General features: G+C 40.2%; 1 protein-coding gene across 4 annotated transcripts; it reads left to right on the top strand.

Annotated features, from left to right (window-relative positions):
* Positions 1-8071: 8071 nt before the first annotated feature.
* Positions 8072-15060, top strand: hapln3 (hyaluronan and proteoglycan link protein 3). Of its 4 annotated transcripts, none has more exons than XM_055009398.1 (5): positions 8072-8473; positions 9262-9414; positions 10872-11270; positions 13012-13314; positions 13399-15060. In XM_055009398.1, exons 2-5 carry the CDS (start codon positions 9270-9272, stop codon positions 13674-13676), a joined length of 1125 nt encoding a protein of 374 aa, XP_054865373.1. In that variant the 5' UTR covers positions 8072-8473; positions 9262-9269; the 3' UTR covers positions 13677-15060. The 4 variants fall into 4 exon arrangements, with proteins under 4 accessions (XP_054865373.1, XP_023128407.1, XP_035805141.1 ...); XM_023272639.3 differs by having other exon boundaries at positions 8074-8473; positions 9257-9414; XM_035949248.2 differs by having other exon boundaries at positions 8459-8599; positions 9257-9414.
* Positions 15061-17291: the final 2231 nt, after the last annotated feature.

Genomic DNA, 17291 nt, shown 5'->3' on the forward strand with positions numbered 1-17291 from the left:
TGTTTTCATTTTGTCACTTCTTGAGTCAGACATTGCTAAGGCCAATAAACACTAAACTTGTACACCTAAAGGTGGACAAAGTCTAGCATGTTCTTTGTAAACTGAAAATGTCTGTCTCATAAATGGGAGTAATTTAATCTGACTGCATCTCCATCAGTTCCGTGCTGCTCTCTACTATGTTTGTGTCCTGGTGTGGGAGTTATCTAGGGACAGATGGAGGCATCGGGCCAAAGCAGGCAGGAAACTGGAGGCACAGGAAGGATCCACTCCTGGATAACAACTGCTATTTTAGATCAGGTATGTACCAACACAGGCAACTTCTCCAGGGATGTCATTTAAAAGAGGTGAAAGGCTGCGCTATTTCTGCTCAAATGACTGTTTGAAGCTGTTGATTTGGCAGGTGATGAGGGCCTTTTACACACTGATGTTCATTACTGTCCCCGTAGTTTGGCATGTTGCATTTTTAGTAGGTGCTTATCTTGCATTTGTGAGTTACAAAAACATGAGAAATTGTAGTGTTTATTTGTTATTACAGTTCATTTTGGCCTTTATCTTTTAATCAAGTTGGAAACTGTTACCCTGAGCCCTGCACTTCAGTCTCCTGTTGGCCTTTTATTGAAGCCCTCCTCTCTAATCACGACAGTCACACTGAAACCACACTCTCTGACACACACACACACCTTTGGTGACTAACCGTCCCTTTCTGTGAGGAGTCCCTGCTAATGACAGTGTGTGTCTGCTCATACTGACTTGATCAGCTCCTTGGCTCGATCACATGAACCCAAACATGCACAGCCATCCTTTCCTCTTTCATGTCATCTCTCTGGGCTTCAGGTCCAAACTCTGCTCACCTCTCCGGGCCTGAATGTCGCTGCCTTGCAGAAATTACACCCCTCCAAAGACTCAGTCACCCAGCAGTTCACAGGGGCTGCTGGTATTTGGGGCCTCAGGCTAAAACCTTTCATCTGGGGCTTTGGGAAGAGCACCGGTCTGGCCTCTTCAAACACACTGAGAGATAATGGCTTAGAGACGCAGGGAGGGGAAACGGCTGTCACACTGGATGAGAGCGGGAGCTACAGACACAAGGGGAGGGTTCATGGTTTTAGGGGCTTATGATGACTAATCACGCCAGCTCTTAAAATTTTATGAGGTTTAATTTCATTTGGGAATAGAGCAACTTTACTGCTGAACATAAATGCATAAATGAAAGAGTGGTTCCTTGTAATTTGCATGGAAGACAGAGTTCCGTCCCATGCTCATTTTGAGGACAGCCAAACACTTTTAGACATTCTGAGAGAATAAAGAGCCTGGAGCGTAACCTTGAAACACAACTGGAGCTGCTGTTTAGCCAGGCTTGCGGCAAGGCTCTGGATGGCTGTGTCTATTTCAGTTGTTGTTTTTTGGTCCAGACTGAAAATATCCCAACAATAATTGGATGAAGTGCCATGAAATGTTGTACTGACATCTACACTTCCTAGAAGATGGATGACTTTGGTTGACCCCCTGGCTTCATGGCTCATGAACCATGGGATTTCTGTGTGAGAGGTCTTAACAGCGGTTGGATGGATTGACATGAAATTTGGTACACACATTCCAACCCCTCTTACAATGAGTCAAAATGACAATGACAAAATGACACTGAATAAAAGGGAAATATTTCTTGACCTTTTAACCAACACTATCATCAGGTAAAATTTTTCTGCCTATTTTAAACGTATAAAACTATCGTCCATCAAACTCCTCTAACTGGCAAAAGCTAGAATGCTATGTTTAACTAAGATGGTGAACATAATAAACATGATACCCGCTTAACATTTCATTCATGTTAGTATACTGTTGCTCAAAGTGCATCCTCACAGAGCCACTAGTGAGACTCTTGGTCTTGTTGTTGTAAAGTCTAAAAAGGAAATCTGAGGTGAGGAAGCAAGCCTTTTTTTGAACTCAATGTAAATATTTACTTTCAAAGCACATATTTTTGATGGTAATGAAGCCAGTGCAGGGAAGTGGTGAAGAGAGAATGAGCGTGAAGAGGTAACCAAGATAAAGCTGTGACTCACAATATTCAGCATCAGTGGTGATGAGTTAAGATGCAAATATGCAAACCTTAATGGTTTAATGATGTAAATTACACCTCTCCTTGTCACAGATGTGACAATTATGCTTTTATTTCATGAAACTGTTCGATAATGTGAATGTGACTCAACATGAGTCATTACACCATCATCTGTATTTCAACACCCTGTATGTTGGGGAACGATACAATAAGAAAGAAAAGAAAATGAGGATTGAGGGAGGAGGAAGAACACAACCGGATGGATACTGAGGTTTAACTGGCATGAGAAATTCAGCTTTGGGAAACCACAGCTGATGACTTGCTGCTGTGATTCGGATCTGGAATTTCTGCCATTAGATGATTATCATTTGTCTGCCATGACTGTGGCAATAATTTAGACTGACTGTTTGCAAGGTCACATAAACTCAAACCAATGTTTAAGTGGCTTCGTCTTTTTTAGGGATTTTTAAGTCAGACCATTGTTTGAAGGTTATGGACAGCTGTGAAAAATTGTACAAACATTTATGGCCTCCAGAGTACGTATCCTAATAACTGTGGTAACCCTTCTACTTTCCTTGTCCCCACCAGTGACTCTGGTGATCATCCAACCTTTCTTTTAACCAAATATTTGCAAAATGACCGATGAGAATGTCATTCCATCCGTATATTTCCCTCAGCTTATCCAGGTCGGGTCAAGATGGCAGTAGCCTGGCAGGGCATTCCAGGTGTCTCTCTCCCCAGCAAAGCTTTCCAGTTCCTTCTGAGGGAACCAAAGGTGTTCCGAGGCCTGCTGAGATGTGTATCTCTCTAGTTAGTTCTTTGTCTCATCCAGTTTGATGGACTTGGGAAAACCTCCCAACAACGCCACCCAGAAAAGATCCTAATCAGATGCCCGAGCCACCTCAGCTGGTTCCTTTCAGCATGAAGCAGCAGCAACTCTACTGTGAGCTCTGTCCAGATGTTGCACTCTATCTGCAAAGCTGAGCCCAACTACCCTATGGAGCAAACTCATTTCAGCCACTTGTATCCGTGATCTCATTATTTCGGTCACTACTCCAAACTTAGGACAATATGCGAGGGATGGGACAGACAGGTAAACAATATATCCAGTCCAACTCCAACTCCACTAATGATCCTTGTCCTTCTCACCATCCTCTTTCCTAATACTTTGAAAAAGATCCCAAGATACCTTAATCTGTGGCAACAACTCACCCCCAGCCCAAAGAGTGCAATCCACCAGTTTCCAGCAGAGAGCCATAGCCTTGGACTTTGAGGTGTTACGGCCCCAGAGCATTGGTCCTGTGTTCTTTCTTATGCAGGTCTCTGGCTGGGCAGAGTTTGAAATCATCATCTAATTAACTGGGTAACAAAAAAAAAGAAAAAAAGATGGGAAATGACTGAGTTCAACAGACACCAGAAACATGTTTGTGCCAAAAATACGAAAACAGCTCATCATTTGGTTGTACAAGACCGAATTACTCGAACGAATGGCCCTGATACCCCATACTCCGTCATGACCCACCAGTGTTCCCTGGCAGACGCAGGCCTTCTCCAAGTCCACAAAACACATGTGTACTGGATGGCCAAACTTCCATGACCCTCTTTGTGGCTCTGTAAGGGCAGGGGTAGTCCACTGTTCCACAGCCTGGACTGAAGCCACACTGCCCCTTCTGAATCCCATGTTCAACAGTTGTTCGGAGCTTCCCTCGAGGTGACCTGGAATAAACTTTCGCTGGCATCTAAGACTGGCTCTAAGCTTGTGGAATGTGATTGGAATGTGCTCTTGCTTATTAACAAGTTTTAGCATGTTAATGTGATAAAACTAAAATAGTCTAAACATAAACACCAACATGTTAACAGTGTAATTGAGAGCATGTTACAGTGTTGTTATTATTAGCATGTAGCACATGCACTAGCGTAAAAACAAAGCCCAACCTTTCAGACTCATGATTGTGGCTGCATGCGATGTATAATGCAACTTCATCTTTCAAAAGGAAAGAATATGATGGCATAACTATGAAAATATGGAAAAAAATAAACAAATTGCAAAATAAGGATATATGCTAATCAGCCTTCATTTGTTTTTATGAGTGTGATTTTAAAATGGAATCCTGAGTCCACCCCCGCCTCGGCTGAAATCGTGGTGGGCTCAGGTTTCTGTTACGCCAACTGGGTGTCAGTCAAGTCACTAAAAAAACATCAGTGGCTGCAGAGAGCTGACCACAGAGGAAAGTATTGCGTGCAGGACTCTGAGGCTGTTTATTTGAAGGACTCTGAGTGCTGTAGCTCTTCTGGAGGATGGCAGCATTGTGTCAGACAATAATATCTAACTTTAGGGTTTACTATGTGCCAGTGTCAGGAGGGCAGCCTCCATCTGCAGCGTGATAACCAGCCTTCACTCAGATATCCAGGCAGCAGCACATTCTAGTGGGCCCCAGTGGAAAACTGGAATTGCTCTTGTTTTCCATCACGACTGCTATTATTTCAGATAATGACTGAAATATGAGTTCATGTGGCAATATTTGTTGTGTTACTTGAGGATATGGCAAAACGGGCATGGAATATATTCTGTCGGCCTTCACATACCAGGAGTACAGAAGCTGGCAGCCTTTCAAAATGCTGCAGAGACTGGACAACATTTACACTTGATGGTAAAAACACTGGTCTAAAGCTCAGTTATTTGTTGTGATTAATAAAATGTGTGTTTTTCTCCATCAAATAGACAACAGTCAACGTTTTAAGGATTTAGATTACATTTACAAAGACAAATACAAAGCGTTTTGAATGCCTCTTTTATAGTATATTTAAAAACTGCAGGGTCAGAGTCAGGTCAGTTTGGGTTGCATCAGCCAGAGAAAAGCAGTAAAATACACCTGTGTTGTTAACTGTTAATGAGGATTTTCCTCTGCTTTTAAATTCTTAAACCTAGTAAAACCGACTGTTATAATTTGGGTAAATGAATTCTTACAGCAAGTGTAAACTATATACTTGTTCTCTGTAATAATGTGCTGTACAAATGTAGCAGTTGGAATTAATTTTTATGTTGCCAAATGGACATATTTAGGTTTTAAAACAGATTGAGAAAAGAAAAGCACATCGTTTTTGACCATATTTAGTGGGAAGAGGTGAAGTCAAGGGAGGGATCAAGTAGGTTGAACTGACCCCATAAATTTAGAGAAAATAATGTAAATACTAGATTCCATCTGTATGCAGGATACAATGATGTGGTGTCAGTTTCTATTCAGATATTTATATCATTGTCATATTAACAGTGTTTGTTGTAGGACTGTCATATCAGATTTTCGTGACAGAAATATTGACGTCTGAAGAATTCAATTGTTACAAAATCTATAGAAATGCATAAAAAAATGTAGCAGTAAAATTTATCTTTAGTTTTGTTTATTGTGGGTTTTTCTCTGTGTTGTAGTAAATGAATTTAACTGAAAATATAAGTGTAGGAAAGTGGAGAGTGACCTTGCCATGTGGCAAGGTCAGTTAAAGCCTGGATGGAGAACCAGAACACTGGAACCATGCCTTTGCTGCTCAATCACCGGATCTAAATCCAACTGAAAAACTGTGGAAATCATCACATGCAAAGTGGAGAACCACAAGCCCAAAAACAAAGATAATTTGTTTGAAATTGAGCAACAGGAATGGACTGCTGTGACAGCAGAACAATGTCAGAAGCTGGTGGAGAGCATGCCAAGACGCACGGCTGCTATCATCAAAAACAATGGTTATGGGGTTCCCGGATAGCTCAATGGGTTAAGTGGGCGACCCATGTACAGGGTCTGGTCCCCGACGCAGTGCCCTGGGTTTGATTCCTGCCCACGGCCCTTTGCTGCATGTCTTCCCTCAACTCTTCTCCCTCCTTTCCTGTCTGTCTCCACTACACCTGTCAGTAAAGGTAAAAGGCCCAAAAATAACTTTAAAAAAAATGCTTATGCACTCAAGTACTAACTCCTGTGTGTATAAATAAAACATGTAATGCCTAAAAGCGCTGTTTTTGGCAGTACAATGCAATAGCTACTGATGTAAAAACTCAAGTGATTTTGGTTATTATCAAGAAAGCTGTGGCTAGATATCATATATATATATATATATATATATATATATATATATATATATATATATATATATATATATATATATATATATATAAATAAATAAATATATAATAACCCTAATTTGTTTTATTATCTATTATCTGTCTATGAATGTTTATATGATCAGGATCCCATGACTCTAACTTACTGACTGTAATTCGTGGTGGATCCATTGTAAACTTCATCAGTTGTTTCATGTCAAAGTTCATCATCAGTCTTTTTGACTGATGGAGGAGTCTTGGTATCACATTCATAGCCAGGGGTGGACAAAGTATTCAGTTTCTTTACCTGAGTTATAGCAGCTGTTCACTGCTGAGATGAAGCCTGGCCGAACTACTTTAAGATCTTTTAATCTAGTGGTTACCAACCTGGGGTCGGGCCAAAATGGGAACCACTGGAGCCCCTCCCATGACCCCTCAGTCACATCTGAGGGCCTATTAATTATCACATGGCCCCTCAGGTAAAATTGAGCAATCATGAGATGATTAATAGGAGTGGAAGCAAGAAACAACAATGTTCTGCCACACAAATATATTCATATTCTTTTTCTTTAACCTTTGCTTCTGTTGTGAAATAATTTGACATTTGGGCCTGAAATGTTTTAAGGTAAATGTGTGAAGGAAATCTGAGATCTCAAAAGTCCACAAGCCAAAAACGTCAGAAACCATATGTTTGATCATTTAACAATGGTTTGTATTCATGCATTTATCGTGTTTTATTTATTTAAAATATGAGTCTAAAAAGTGTCTTGTAACTGAATCTGTCAAACATAGCTAATCAAAGAGGAATAAAAAGCACCAAATTCTCCAACTGTGCATGAGGTTTTTGAGCTGTTCAACTGGTGACACATTCTCAACCACTGAGTTAATCCACACCCTCGTCAGGTGTGGTTTTAAATAACAAGGAGCAGATAGTGTGACCAGGACACAGACACTTTGTACTTGATAGGTGTCTATAAAAACCCAACTTTATTCAAATGACACGATGCCACAGAGGACAAGAGAAAGATGAGAACAGCTGTTGGCTGCTGGATGCTACATGTCAGTTAGGGTCACAGCCAGATACCTGGACGTCCACATATCCACCTTTTGTTGTGTAAGATATCGCTTCAGACAGCTCGGTACGACAAACAATCTGCCACATGATGCTCTGGATGGACAAGTGTAATAATGGGTCATTACATGATCCTGTCCCCAAAAATATCCAGCAACTTCTCAAACACCAAACTCATTCACTCTGTGTTACTGGTTGTTTCATGATGTCCATTCTGTTCTACTTAAAGCATCAAAAGCAAAAGAAAGAAGGTTTTTTTATTTGAATCTGCCATTGTTCCAAGCTGGGAACCACTGGGGCTGCTCCCATGACCCCTCAGTTACATCTGAAGACCTATCAATCATCACAGGGCCCCTCAGGTAAATGTGAGCAGCCATGAGATAATTAAGAGGAGTAGAAGCAAGAAGTAATGCTCATTGTAAACTAATTGTTTGATAGAAAGGGGCAGATTATACAAGTTTATTCTTCTTTCTGCTCCCTTTCATTCAGAAATTTGGAAACTTGTTGCTGCATTGAATTTTTTTTCTTTCATCAGTGAATGAAATAAAAATGAACTTACATATATCTATATCTATATCTATATCTATATCTATATCTATATCTCTCTCTATATCTATATCTATATCTATATCTATGTATATATATATGTATATATATATGTATATATATATATATATATATATATATATATATATATATATATATATATATACGTTTTCTTTGTTCTTTGCTTTCATTGTGTAATTGTTTGACAGTGGGGCCTGAAAGAGGGGAAATCAAACCATATGTCCTTGGGCTGTATTTTATCATTTCATGCGGTTTTGTTTAGGTAAGATTTGAATTTAAAAGCAGCTCATAACTGCAGCTGTCAAACACAGTAAATCATAGTGGAATAAGAAGTAGGGCGAAAATACCATATGAAAATATAATGGAGTAAAAATAGAAAGTAGCACTGGTGGATAGAAAATGTACTATCCTCACTGTGTGTCCTGTTGTGTTGAGTGTCCGTGTGCGTGTGTGTGTGTGTGTGTGTGCAGTGTGTTATCATCTCTGCTGCAGTCTTCAGTCCAGGTGTGTGGGCTCCTGAGTGACGGGCTCGTGACTGATGAGGTCACCGATCACTTCAAACGGGATGCCTCGGCTCGTGACGTGTGCGCGCGCTTCTGTGTGCGGCGGGACGGTGTGGAGCGGAGAGAGCAGCAGAGGATGAGGAGGAGGTGAACCAACCGGAGACACACCGGGAGGACTACTGCTTCTCTCGGTGAGTTTATTGACCACCTCCGACTCTTTCCCATGAACACACGTTCACTGGGCGCATTTAAACTGGACACAGTTCGCGTGTTTTCAGGTGAATTTTAGAGCGGCAGTAGCTTGAAACTCACAGAAGGTAAGACTTATTTGAGATGCGGCAACTTTACGGAGCAGCTTGGAGTTAGGAAGATGTTAAATTTGACCAAAAAAAAAAAAAATATATATATATATATATATTCCAACTTTGCTGAAAGACAGAAGTTAAATGTTTAAGTGACGGAGAAACTGCATGTTACTGAGGAAAACAAACTATATAATACGTAGATAAATTTGTCTACTTTGTTTCTGTAATCGATCTAATGTCGTCTCTTAAGCATCATGATTCATCTCAGAGAACTTAATTTTAAGGTCCAGTTGCCTAAATTTCGACTATTTGGGGATTTTCACAACTAAAACAATAAGAAATTTACTTATCAAATAATTATTTAGAGCAATAGCTTATGCATTCTCCGTAACCAATTTTCCTTGGTGTTTTCTTTCTTTGTTTCTTCTTTTCTCTGGGAGATGTAATTAACCTGACTTCATGAGTAGAAATTCGCGTCTGCTGCAGAATTTGTCATAAGTTTCTTCTTTTTAGACGCAGGATTAATTTTGTCAAAAGTTTAATTCATCCTCTACTACTTTTTAAAATCCGTGTCAAACCGTTTTGAGCCTTCGTTTACTTGCAGCCTGGTATTTATGACAGCTTTTAAGTTGGAGGAGCTCCATAAAGAGGACTGTATTTTTGCTCCAGCACAGACAGCGTCATGCTCGGTCTACTGCGCCCCCTGCCGGCCGTTTGCCCGTACCTGCTGCTGCTGCTGCTGCTGCCCGGTGGACAGGGCAGGATCCTCGGGTACAACAATGGCTTTCACTACCAGGACATCAGCAACGGCAACGGGAACGGAGAGAGTAGGTGCTTTGTGTGTCTGTGTGAAGATGGAAAGGAAGGGCTTTTCGGATTTGTGTGTTTGCTGCACGTGTGAAATACAGAGCGGCTACATGCATCGTTTGTGTACATCATAACACAGCTGTGTGGAAGTGACCTCGATGTGCGAAGACAGCTATAATTTCTGGAGCTCAGGCAGTCAGCCAGGGGTATCAAAACAAACGCTGGAATTGGAGAATGTGGGTTTCTTCTCTTCTTTCACTGTCAAATTGTTGTTTAAAATTGTGGTTCTACACACCAGGCTGTTACAGTGTCACTTGATATTGATTAATCAGAGTGTAATGAAGAAATAAAAAGGAAAAGATTGGACATTTGGAATCACTGTACCGTGGTAGTCAGGGATCTTGAAGTGCACGCTCATTAACTGAAATCACTTGGGAGAAAGCAAAGTTGGCCTTCAAGGACTAACGGTACTTTAGCTGAATTAAACATGGATGGATAACTTTAGACTGAATAAACCTTTCTCAGGGAATTTGATATGTCAGGACAAGAGAAGGTGAAGCACTGAAGTATAGGTGTATTTTGCCCTCAGTTAAGCCAATTTTATAGGCAATAGCAAAACAGCTCTTAGTACACTGTGGAAAACAGACAATAAAATACTGAAGTTCACCAACAAAGAAGAAGTCTTAGTACATGATGTACCAAGAGTACCAAAAGCAATTCATTGGACACATTTAAAGGCTTATTTATTGAACTGCAATTGAATTGTAAGTGCAGAGACTCCACCAGGTTTGCTTTTATAAAGGATGCTAAATAAAAGATGACAATTACAATTTAACAACACACTTTTAAAGCATAACTGGCAGTGGTAAGCCAAATTCCATCTGTGGCTGTTTTCTCTCATTTCCTGTTTCAATGAAACGATATAATCTCTTCATTTTTTATGCAGCCAGTATGTATAAATAGAACAGAAAAACAAATATCTGATAGAGTGTATAGAATGTTCACAGTGGCCTTGTAAATATACTGATGGGTGATAACCCAAAGGAGAAGCCAACATCAGGTGTCTTAGTAAGGTGTTGGGCCACCATGTGTCACCACAGCTTCTAGACTCCTTTGCTTTAATTCTCCAAGTCTCTGGAACGCCACTGGATGGATGAACAGGATTCTTACAAACGATGATCTATCATTTGGTGTTTTGATGATGATGATGGAGAGGGCTGTCTAACAAAAATCTCGATTCAGTGTCATTTAAATGGAACAGAGCCATCATTAATGTTATGATAGACCATAGCAGGCACTCTATTATCCTAACACTTTAGTACCACTTTCTACACAGCAAATATTAAAGGCACAGAGCAGCGTGACTTAGCTTGTGTCATCATTGTGAGTAATCCCATCACTACTAAATGCAAAGAACCAAGTTAGGATTCTACAGTTCATTTTGTTTATTATTCCTTCTTCTTTGTGTCTTTTCTAGTCTATTTCAATGGGGTTCGTCTCCATGTGGAGTCCCCCCAGCCTTCAGTGTCGGCCACGAGGGGGAGCAGTGTCACCCTTCCCTGTCACTTCCACTACGAGCCTGAGCTGGCCGCACCACGCAGGACTCGTGTCAAATGGTCCTGGCTGCCTGCCAACACCATCACTGCACCTGTTTCCCCTGAAGCCTTCGCCAGGGAAACTGAGGTTATGGTCGCCATGGGCAACCGTCACCGCAGCTACGGCAGCTTCCGGGGCCGCGTGCGTCTGAGGCGCTCAGCGCCAGGGGACATGTCTCTAGTGATCAATGAGCTGCAACTCAATGACACAGGAAGATATCGGTGTGAGGTGATCGACGGCCTGGAGGATGAGAGTGTGACGGTGGAGCTGGAGCTGCGGGGTGAGATGTGTGTGTTTGTGTGTGTGTGTGTGTGTGTGTGTGAAGTACATTTATCAAGCTTGATGTGGTTGTTTATGGATTTTTAAAAGTTTGGGAGTGTAGGATACACAACTGAAGTCAAATCCGATGCAAGTTGTCAATAGGGAGCCACCACTGGGATGTATTAGAAGAACTGGATGCATGCCAATAAAAACTCAGTCATTAGAATTAAGATTTCTCCAGCCTCACCCACTTGATGTCACTTAGTTCATAGACTTTACATATGAAAAGGATTAAAGTAATGTGAAAACCTCCATGGTTTATAATTCCATCATACAAACCTTGTGTGTCATTGGAGGTGCCACGTGAGAACTCCTAAATATGTCTTTAATAATAATTGTGGGAAAACACATTTCAGAAATTAAATCTTAAGGAGAACTTGATATCAGACTGAAAAACACGGTGCCTGGTGTATGATCCAAAAAAGTTTTCTTGCCTGGATGTTTGCATCCTATATTGTGGAATCACCAAAATCAAATCTCTTTTTTATGCAGTGGGAATGCTTTGCAAATATGAAACCTCCATTGATTAAAAAATTGCTTTACCCAGAAAGAGTAAAACTGAACTTAACTAAAGGTAGGCAATATAAAAAAAAAGTTTTTGGGCCACAGACAGCTTCTTTGTTGAAATACTGCCGGTAACCTTTGAAAAAAATTAACAGCAAGGCTGACTGGTGGTGCCGCTCTCTTAGTACATCTAGGATTTTGGCCTTATTCAGTGTTTTAGTTGCTGTACCCTGACTGACCAGTGAGGCAAGACTCACTAATGTGCTGTATCCACTTTTCTTAGCATTTCATGTGACCTATAGCTCATTTATTTATCTGTGACCTCCTTGTGTATTAATCTGGCCATGTGCTTCTCTACTTACTGTATGTAAATAGTAAAGTATAGTGTAAGATGCACGTTGCATTTTTTTCAGCACCATCACAAGTGTTTTTATGTGACATGGCTGCTACTGTGACTCACGGTGTCTTTCAAGGTAATATGTAATTTTAGGAAAGTCCATGATGTAAATATTGGCATAATATTTCAGTTTTTCTTCAGCACTTTTAAGTGACTGTGTTTTGATATTTGGGAAGCTGTCGCTTCTGAACAGGCAGCAGTATTATTCAATCAGATAAAGTATGTGACTAATATTAGCGGGCAAACAAAGTCACTGCTAAAAACAGAAAGGCATTTTTTTCTAGGAGGTGAGGGAGACCTAAGTACACATACTGTAAAACGACAGTGAACAGTTGATTTGTTCGCCGTAGCATAACAACATCAAAAAGTTTAGATGCTTGTTGTGTCCGTAGATGTATTAAGGAGAAAAGGATACTGTTTTCCAACATGGTCATGCTACATTCCTATAAGAGTAGCCCGCTGCATGCATGTGTCTACTCCATATCTCTAAGCTGTATGTGTAAATAAGCATTTTTTTGCCACCAGGTTCACCTCATCAGCTTAAAAGGTGATCAGTGAATTAGTTATTGCAGATTTCCTGCAATTTTTCTTTTTACAATTCATTGTGCTCTAGTATTCTTTGCATTGATGCAACATCACTGCTTTCTTCATATGCAAAACAAACAGGAAAGCATTCTCTTTTTTAACATCCAGCAGTATGTTATTTTGAAAATGTTTGACCCTTTGGTGATGAGGCTGTTGTAAACCATTTTGAAATGTATGACTTTACAAACTGTCCTAAATACTTCTCTGTGTACAGGTGTGGTGTTCCCCTACTACTCTCAGAAAGGACGCTACCATTTTAACTTCTTTGGGGCCCATCAAGCATGCCAGGATCAGGACGCCACTCTGGCTACATTTGAGCAGCTCTTTACAGCGTGGGAGGAGGGGCTAGACTGGTGTAATGCCGGCTGGCTGGCTGATGGCACTGTTCAGTATCCAATCACAGTGTCACGTGACGGCTGCGGGGGTGAAGACTTGGCCCCTGGTTTGCGGAACTATGGACAACGACATCGGATCCTCCACCACTACGATGCTTTCTGCTTCTCGGCCTCTGTAAAGGGTCAGTATGAGCTCTGACACTTTTTTAGATCCAAATATCTCAGAATCTTCCAGTCTCTTTACTGAATATTCTCTTCTGCCTTAGGGACTGTGTACTTCTTAAAGCAGTCGACCAAGCTCAGCTTCACTGAAGCGGTTCAGGCCTGTGCCAGTGATGGAAGTCAAATTGCCAAAGTGGGGCAGCTGTATGCTGCATGGAGGCTGATGGGACTGGACCGCTGTGACGCAGGCTGGCTGGCCGATGGAAGTGTCCGTTATCCTATCACAAAGCCCCGGGCTAACTGTGGCCCACTGCAACCAGGTGTGCGCAGTTTTGGGTTCCCCCCGCTGTCCCTGAAATTTGGTGTCTACTGTTATCGATAGACTTTCTGACTCAGCACAAAGCAAAAACAAACAGTGAACTGGTTCAAAGCTTTGCTCAGGAGGGTAGCATTAGCTGTAGTATGGATGGAAATTAGCAGTCAGCCAGTTTGTTAATTTCTCAGCTGTTTAAAGTGATTTGGATTATTCACTGTCCGCCTCCATGAGACCAACGTCTTAGTGTTAAACTTAACCACCAGTCAACAGCAATTAAACTATGCACATCCATCAAGCAATACTACTTGCACGACTAAATGCCTACACTACATGGTCAAAAGTATGTGGACACTGGAACGTCGTACCCATATGTTACTGCTGAACATCTTAAAAAACCATGGGCATTATTATGCTGCTATAAAACCTTGACTTTTGTGTGAAGCTGTAAACCACATTTTTGAAACAGGAGAGAGTTTTCATACTGTTGCCTTCAAAATGGAAGCACACTGTCTGAAATATATTTATTTTGATGTAGCAGAAAGGTTTCCATTTGACCCGATGACAAAATCCTAACCATAAAAACTGCCCCAGACAACAAGTACAGTAAAATATATGGACGTGTCTACATACTATTGGCCAAAGAGTGTAGAATATTAGGTCGCAATGTCATCATCATTCTGAAGAAAAGTCATCATGCCATGGTTAGTTCTTACATTCAGTTATTTATGGTGTAAATTTCGCTCATAGATAATTCTGTTAACAGTTCTGAAATTTGACTCAACATTTTTGCATTTGCTCCACTACCGGAACTGACTTTCATTCACAGATGAGACACTTCAAAACCAGGTGAGGTGTCCAGACTCAGAAAAATCTCCCTATTCAAGTTATTTTAATGCTCTCCAATCATATCTCAGTCTTTTATCTACCCATCCAGATCCAGTTGACTTTTCAAGCGGTGTCCCTTGGAACAGTAACAAACATTTAAACATTCGCTCTTGGCAGCTTCATACTACAACCACAGACTTTTGGGCCTTTCCAAAGGGCGCCTTTATGGTTGATGGAGTGAAGAGAGTACTTCTTGTTATTTTCCTGTCAGATCTTCCCAGCTGGTCCACAGATTTTCATCTCTTGCTAATTGTAGATTATTTCAATTACAGTCTTCCTCTGCCTTTCCAGCAATGTGAAATATACTGTGTATCCACTTTTATAAGCTATGGTATGTCTCTTTTTCATTTTTATAAAGAGTGATTAAGAGTAGTGCTCTGTGCTGGAGAAAGCAAAAGTTCTGAGTGATTCTTTGTATTGTTCTAATATGTAACTACCTTGTTTACATACATTGTGGAAGAACAAACAGTGCAGCATTACACCTGCGTACCTTTTTTGTTTTTCGTTACGTCTACACATTTGTACTATTTTCTACAAATTAATAAAAACACTGCTGTGAATACAATATTATTTGAACACTGTCATTTTGACGTTTCATGTATTTTCATAACCTACAAATTTTCTGTTTTGACAAGTTATTTGAATGTATTGTACCCATGGTTTAGTCAGTGTGCAAACTATACCAGGATTTTAAGGGGAGCTTTTTTATTTTATCGTGGAAAGAAATAACTGATGAAACATACAGTTTATAAAGTAATTGATTGAGCTTTTATTATTATTTCTATTTTTATAAGAAAACAGATGAGAAGTTGCTACTGCTGCCTACTGTGCATTTAGAAAATATGATCAGTAAAAATTATATATACACTACTGTCAAAAGTTTGGGGTCACCCAGATAATTTCATGTTTCCATGTAAACTCACACTTTTATTCATGTGCTAACATAATTGCGCAAGGGTTTTCTAATCATCAATTAGCCTTTCAACACCATTAGCTAACACAATGTAGCATTAGAACACAGGAGTGATAGTTGCTGGAAATGTTGCTCTGTACCTCTATGGAGATATTCCATTAAAAATCTGCTGTTTCCAGCTAGAATAGTAATTTACCACATTAACAATGTCTAGACTATATTTCTGATTAATGTTGTCTTCATTGAAAAAAAACTGCTTTTATTTCAAAAATAAGGACATTTCAAAGTGACCCCAAACAGCAAGTGTATGTATTTATTTTATGATATCATGCCACCATGCATGTTGTTCAAATTCCAAGAACATTGCTGCTCTCTCTCTGCCTCTTTTGTTTGCCATGGTAGACTCATAAGATCCTATTTGACCTCTCAGGCTGCTTAAGAATCGACTTTGTCTCAACTAGTGTCAAAAGTAGCTGACTGTATGTTTACTGCTTGACACCATCCAAAAATGATATCACTTCAGTGAACATCAATACTATTGGCAATGCTTTTTCTTTTCTTTTCTTTTTTTACCATGATTAAACTTCTGTAGTAATGCCAATGCTTATGTGAGGCTGCCTGCTCCACAGCAGTAACATTAGACAGGGAGGTGAGCTTAAACACACACCTTTTCCAGTCATTGACACTGGCATGAATGTCAACAGTGCTTAACTCTGCTTTGACCTGTATGCTAACATTAGCATGTTTAGAGTTAACAACCACTAGATGTTAATATGTCCTCAGTTATCATACTGCAATGACAGTAGTTAGCATCATGCCAAAGTAAACATGTCAGCACATATAATAAAATCAATATTATCTCATAGTTTGTATGGTAGTATGCTAACATTACAGTGATATCAGCATATTCCAATATATCATCAGTAATAAAGGTTAGGTGCTAATCACTAAATTATATACGTTACCATTAATCATTAACTAATAAATACATATTTTTGAGGTACTTTGTCATGAATTGAAGTGATTGTAACTGATTATCAGACTGACTTAATTAGTTGGACACATGGATTTGTCTGACATTCATGACTGCCAGCCAAATTTCAAGGTAAAAAATTCAGGACGTACCATTCAGATGTACAGTATGTTGGATGTATGAAACAGCTCTGTTCTAAATCATGATTTGTGTCCGAATTGTTTTTTCCTTTAATAAAAGTTCAGTTACATGCTTTAAAATTCTTACTATTACATAAAGAACTTAAGTAAACATCAATTCTCATTGTAAGTGCAGTAGAGGCTCCAGGTCTTCACATCACACTTCTCTAAGTTCTTGGAAGGTACAGGACTGCTTGCTTTACTCTCGGTGGAACTCTGAATATACATGTTTCTGCATAATGAAGTTCAAGAGAAGTGGCATTGATCAAAATAGATTTTGAAGTGGAGGGGCACTTTATTGAACAGTTCAGAAATAAATAACATGTTCAGCATCTTTCTGGGTGCCCTTTAATTGGGGGATTTGCACGCCTGAATCGCTTTCTCTGATTTGTTCAGGGAATTTGTTGACTACCACTGGTAGAGGCGTTCACATACTGGCAATACAGTTTGCCTTACTGTTCGAACAGGAATGCCAGGGTAGAGGGGTGAGATGGGTTACTGACCCGCACAAAACGGCCACTGTACGTAAAGCTAACACACGCCAGCCTGTCTGGACATGATGCACTTTTAGATGAGTGGAGTCCAGCACGTCGCTACACCCTCCTACATCCGGGTATGAACAGAAGTCCTAGTGATTATATGGCCAGCAGGTTTATAAACACATCCTATTTACACCTGCTGGCCAAGCATGAGTGTACACACACTACACACACACACACACACACACACAC

The sequence above is a fragment of the Amphiprion ocellaris genome, chromosome 3, assembly GCF_022539595.1.
Source record: "Amphiprion ocellaris isolate individual 3 ecotype Okinawa chromosome 3, ASM2253959v1, whole genome shotgun sequence".
Classification (NCBI taxonomy): domain Eukaryota; kingdom Metazoa; phylum Chordata; class Actinopteri; family Pomacentridae; genus Amphiprion; species Amphiprion ocellaris.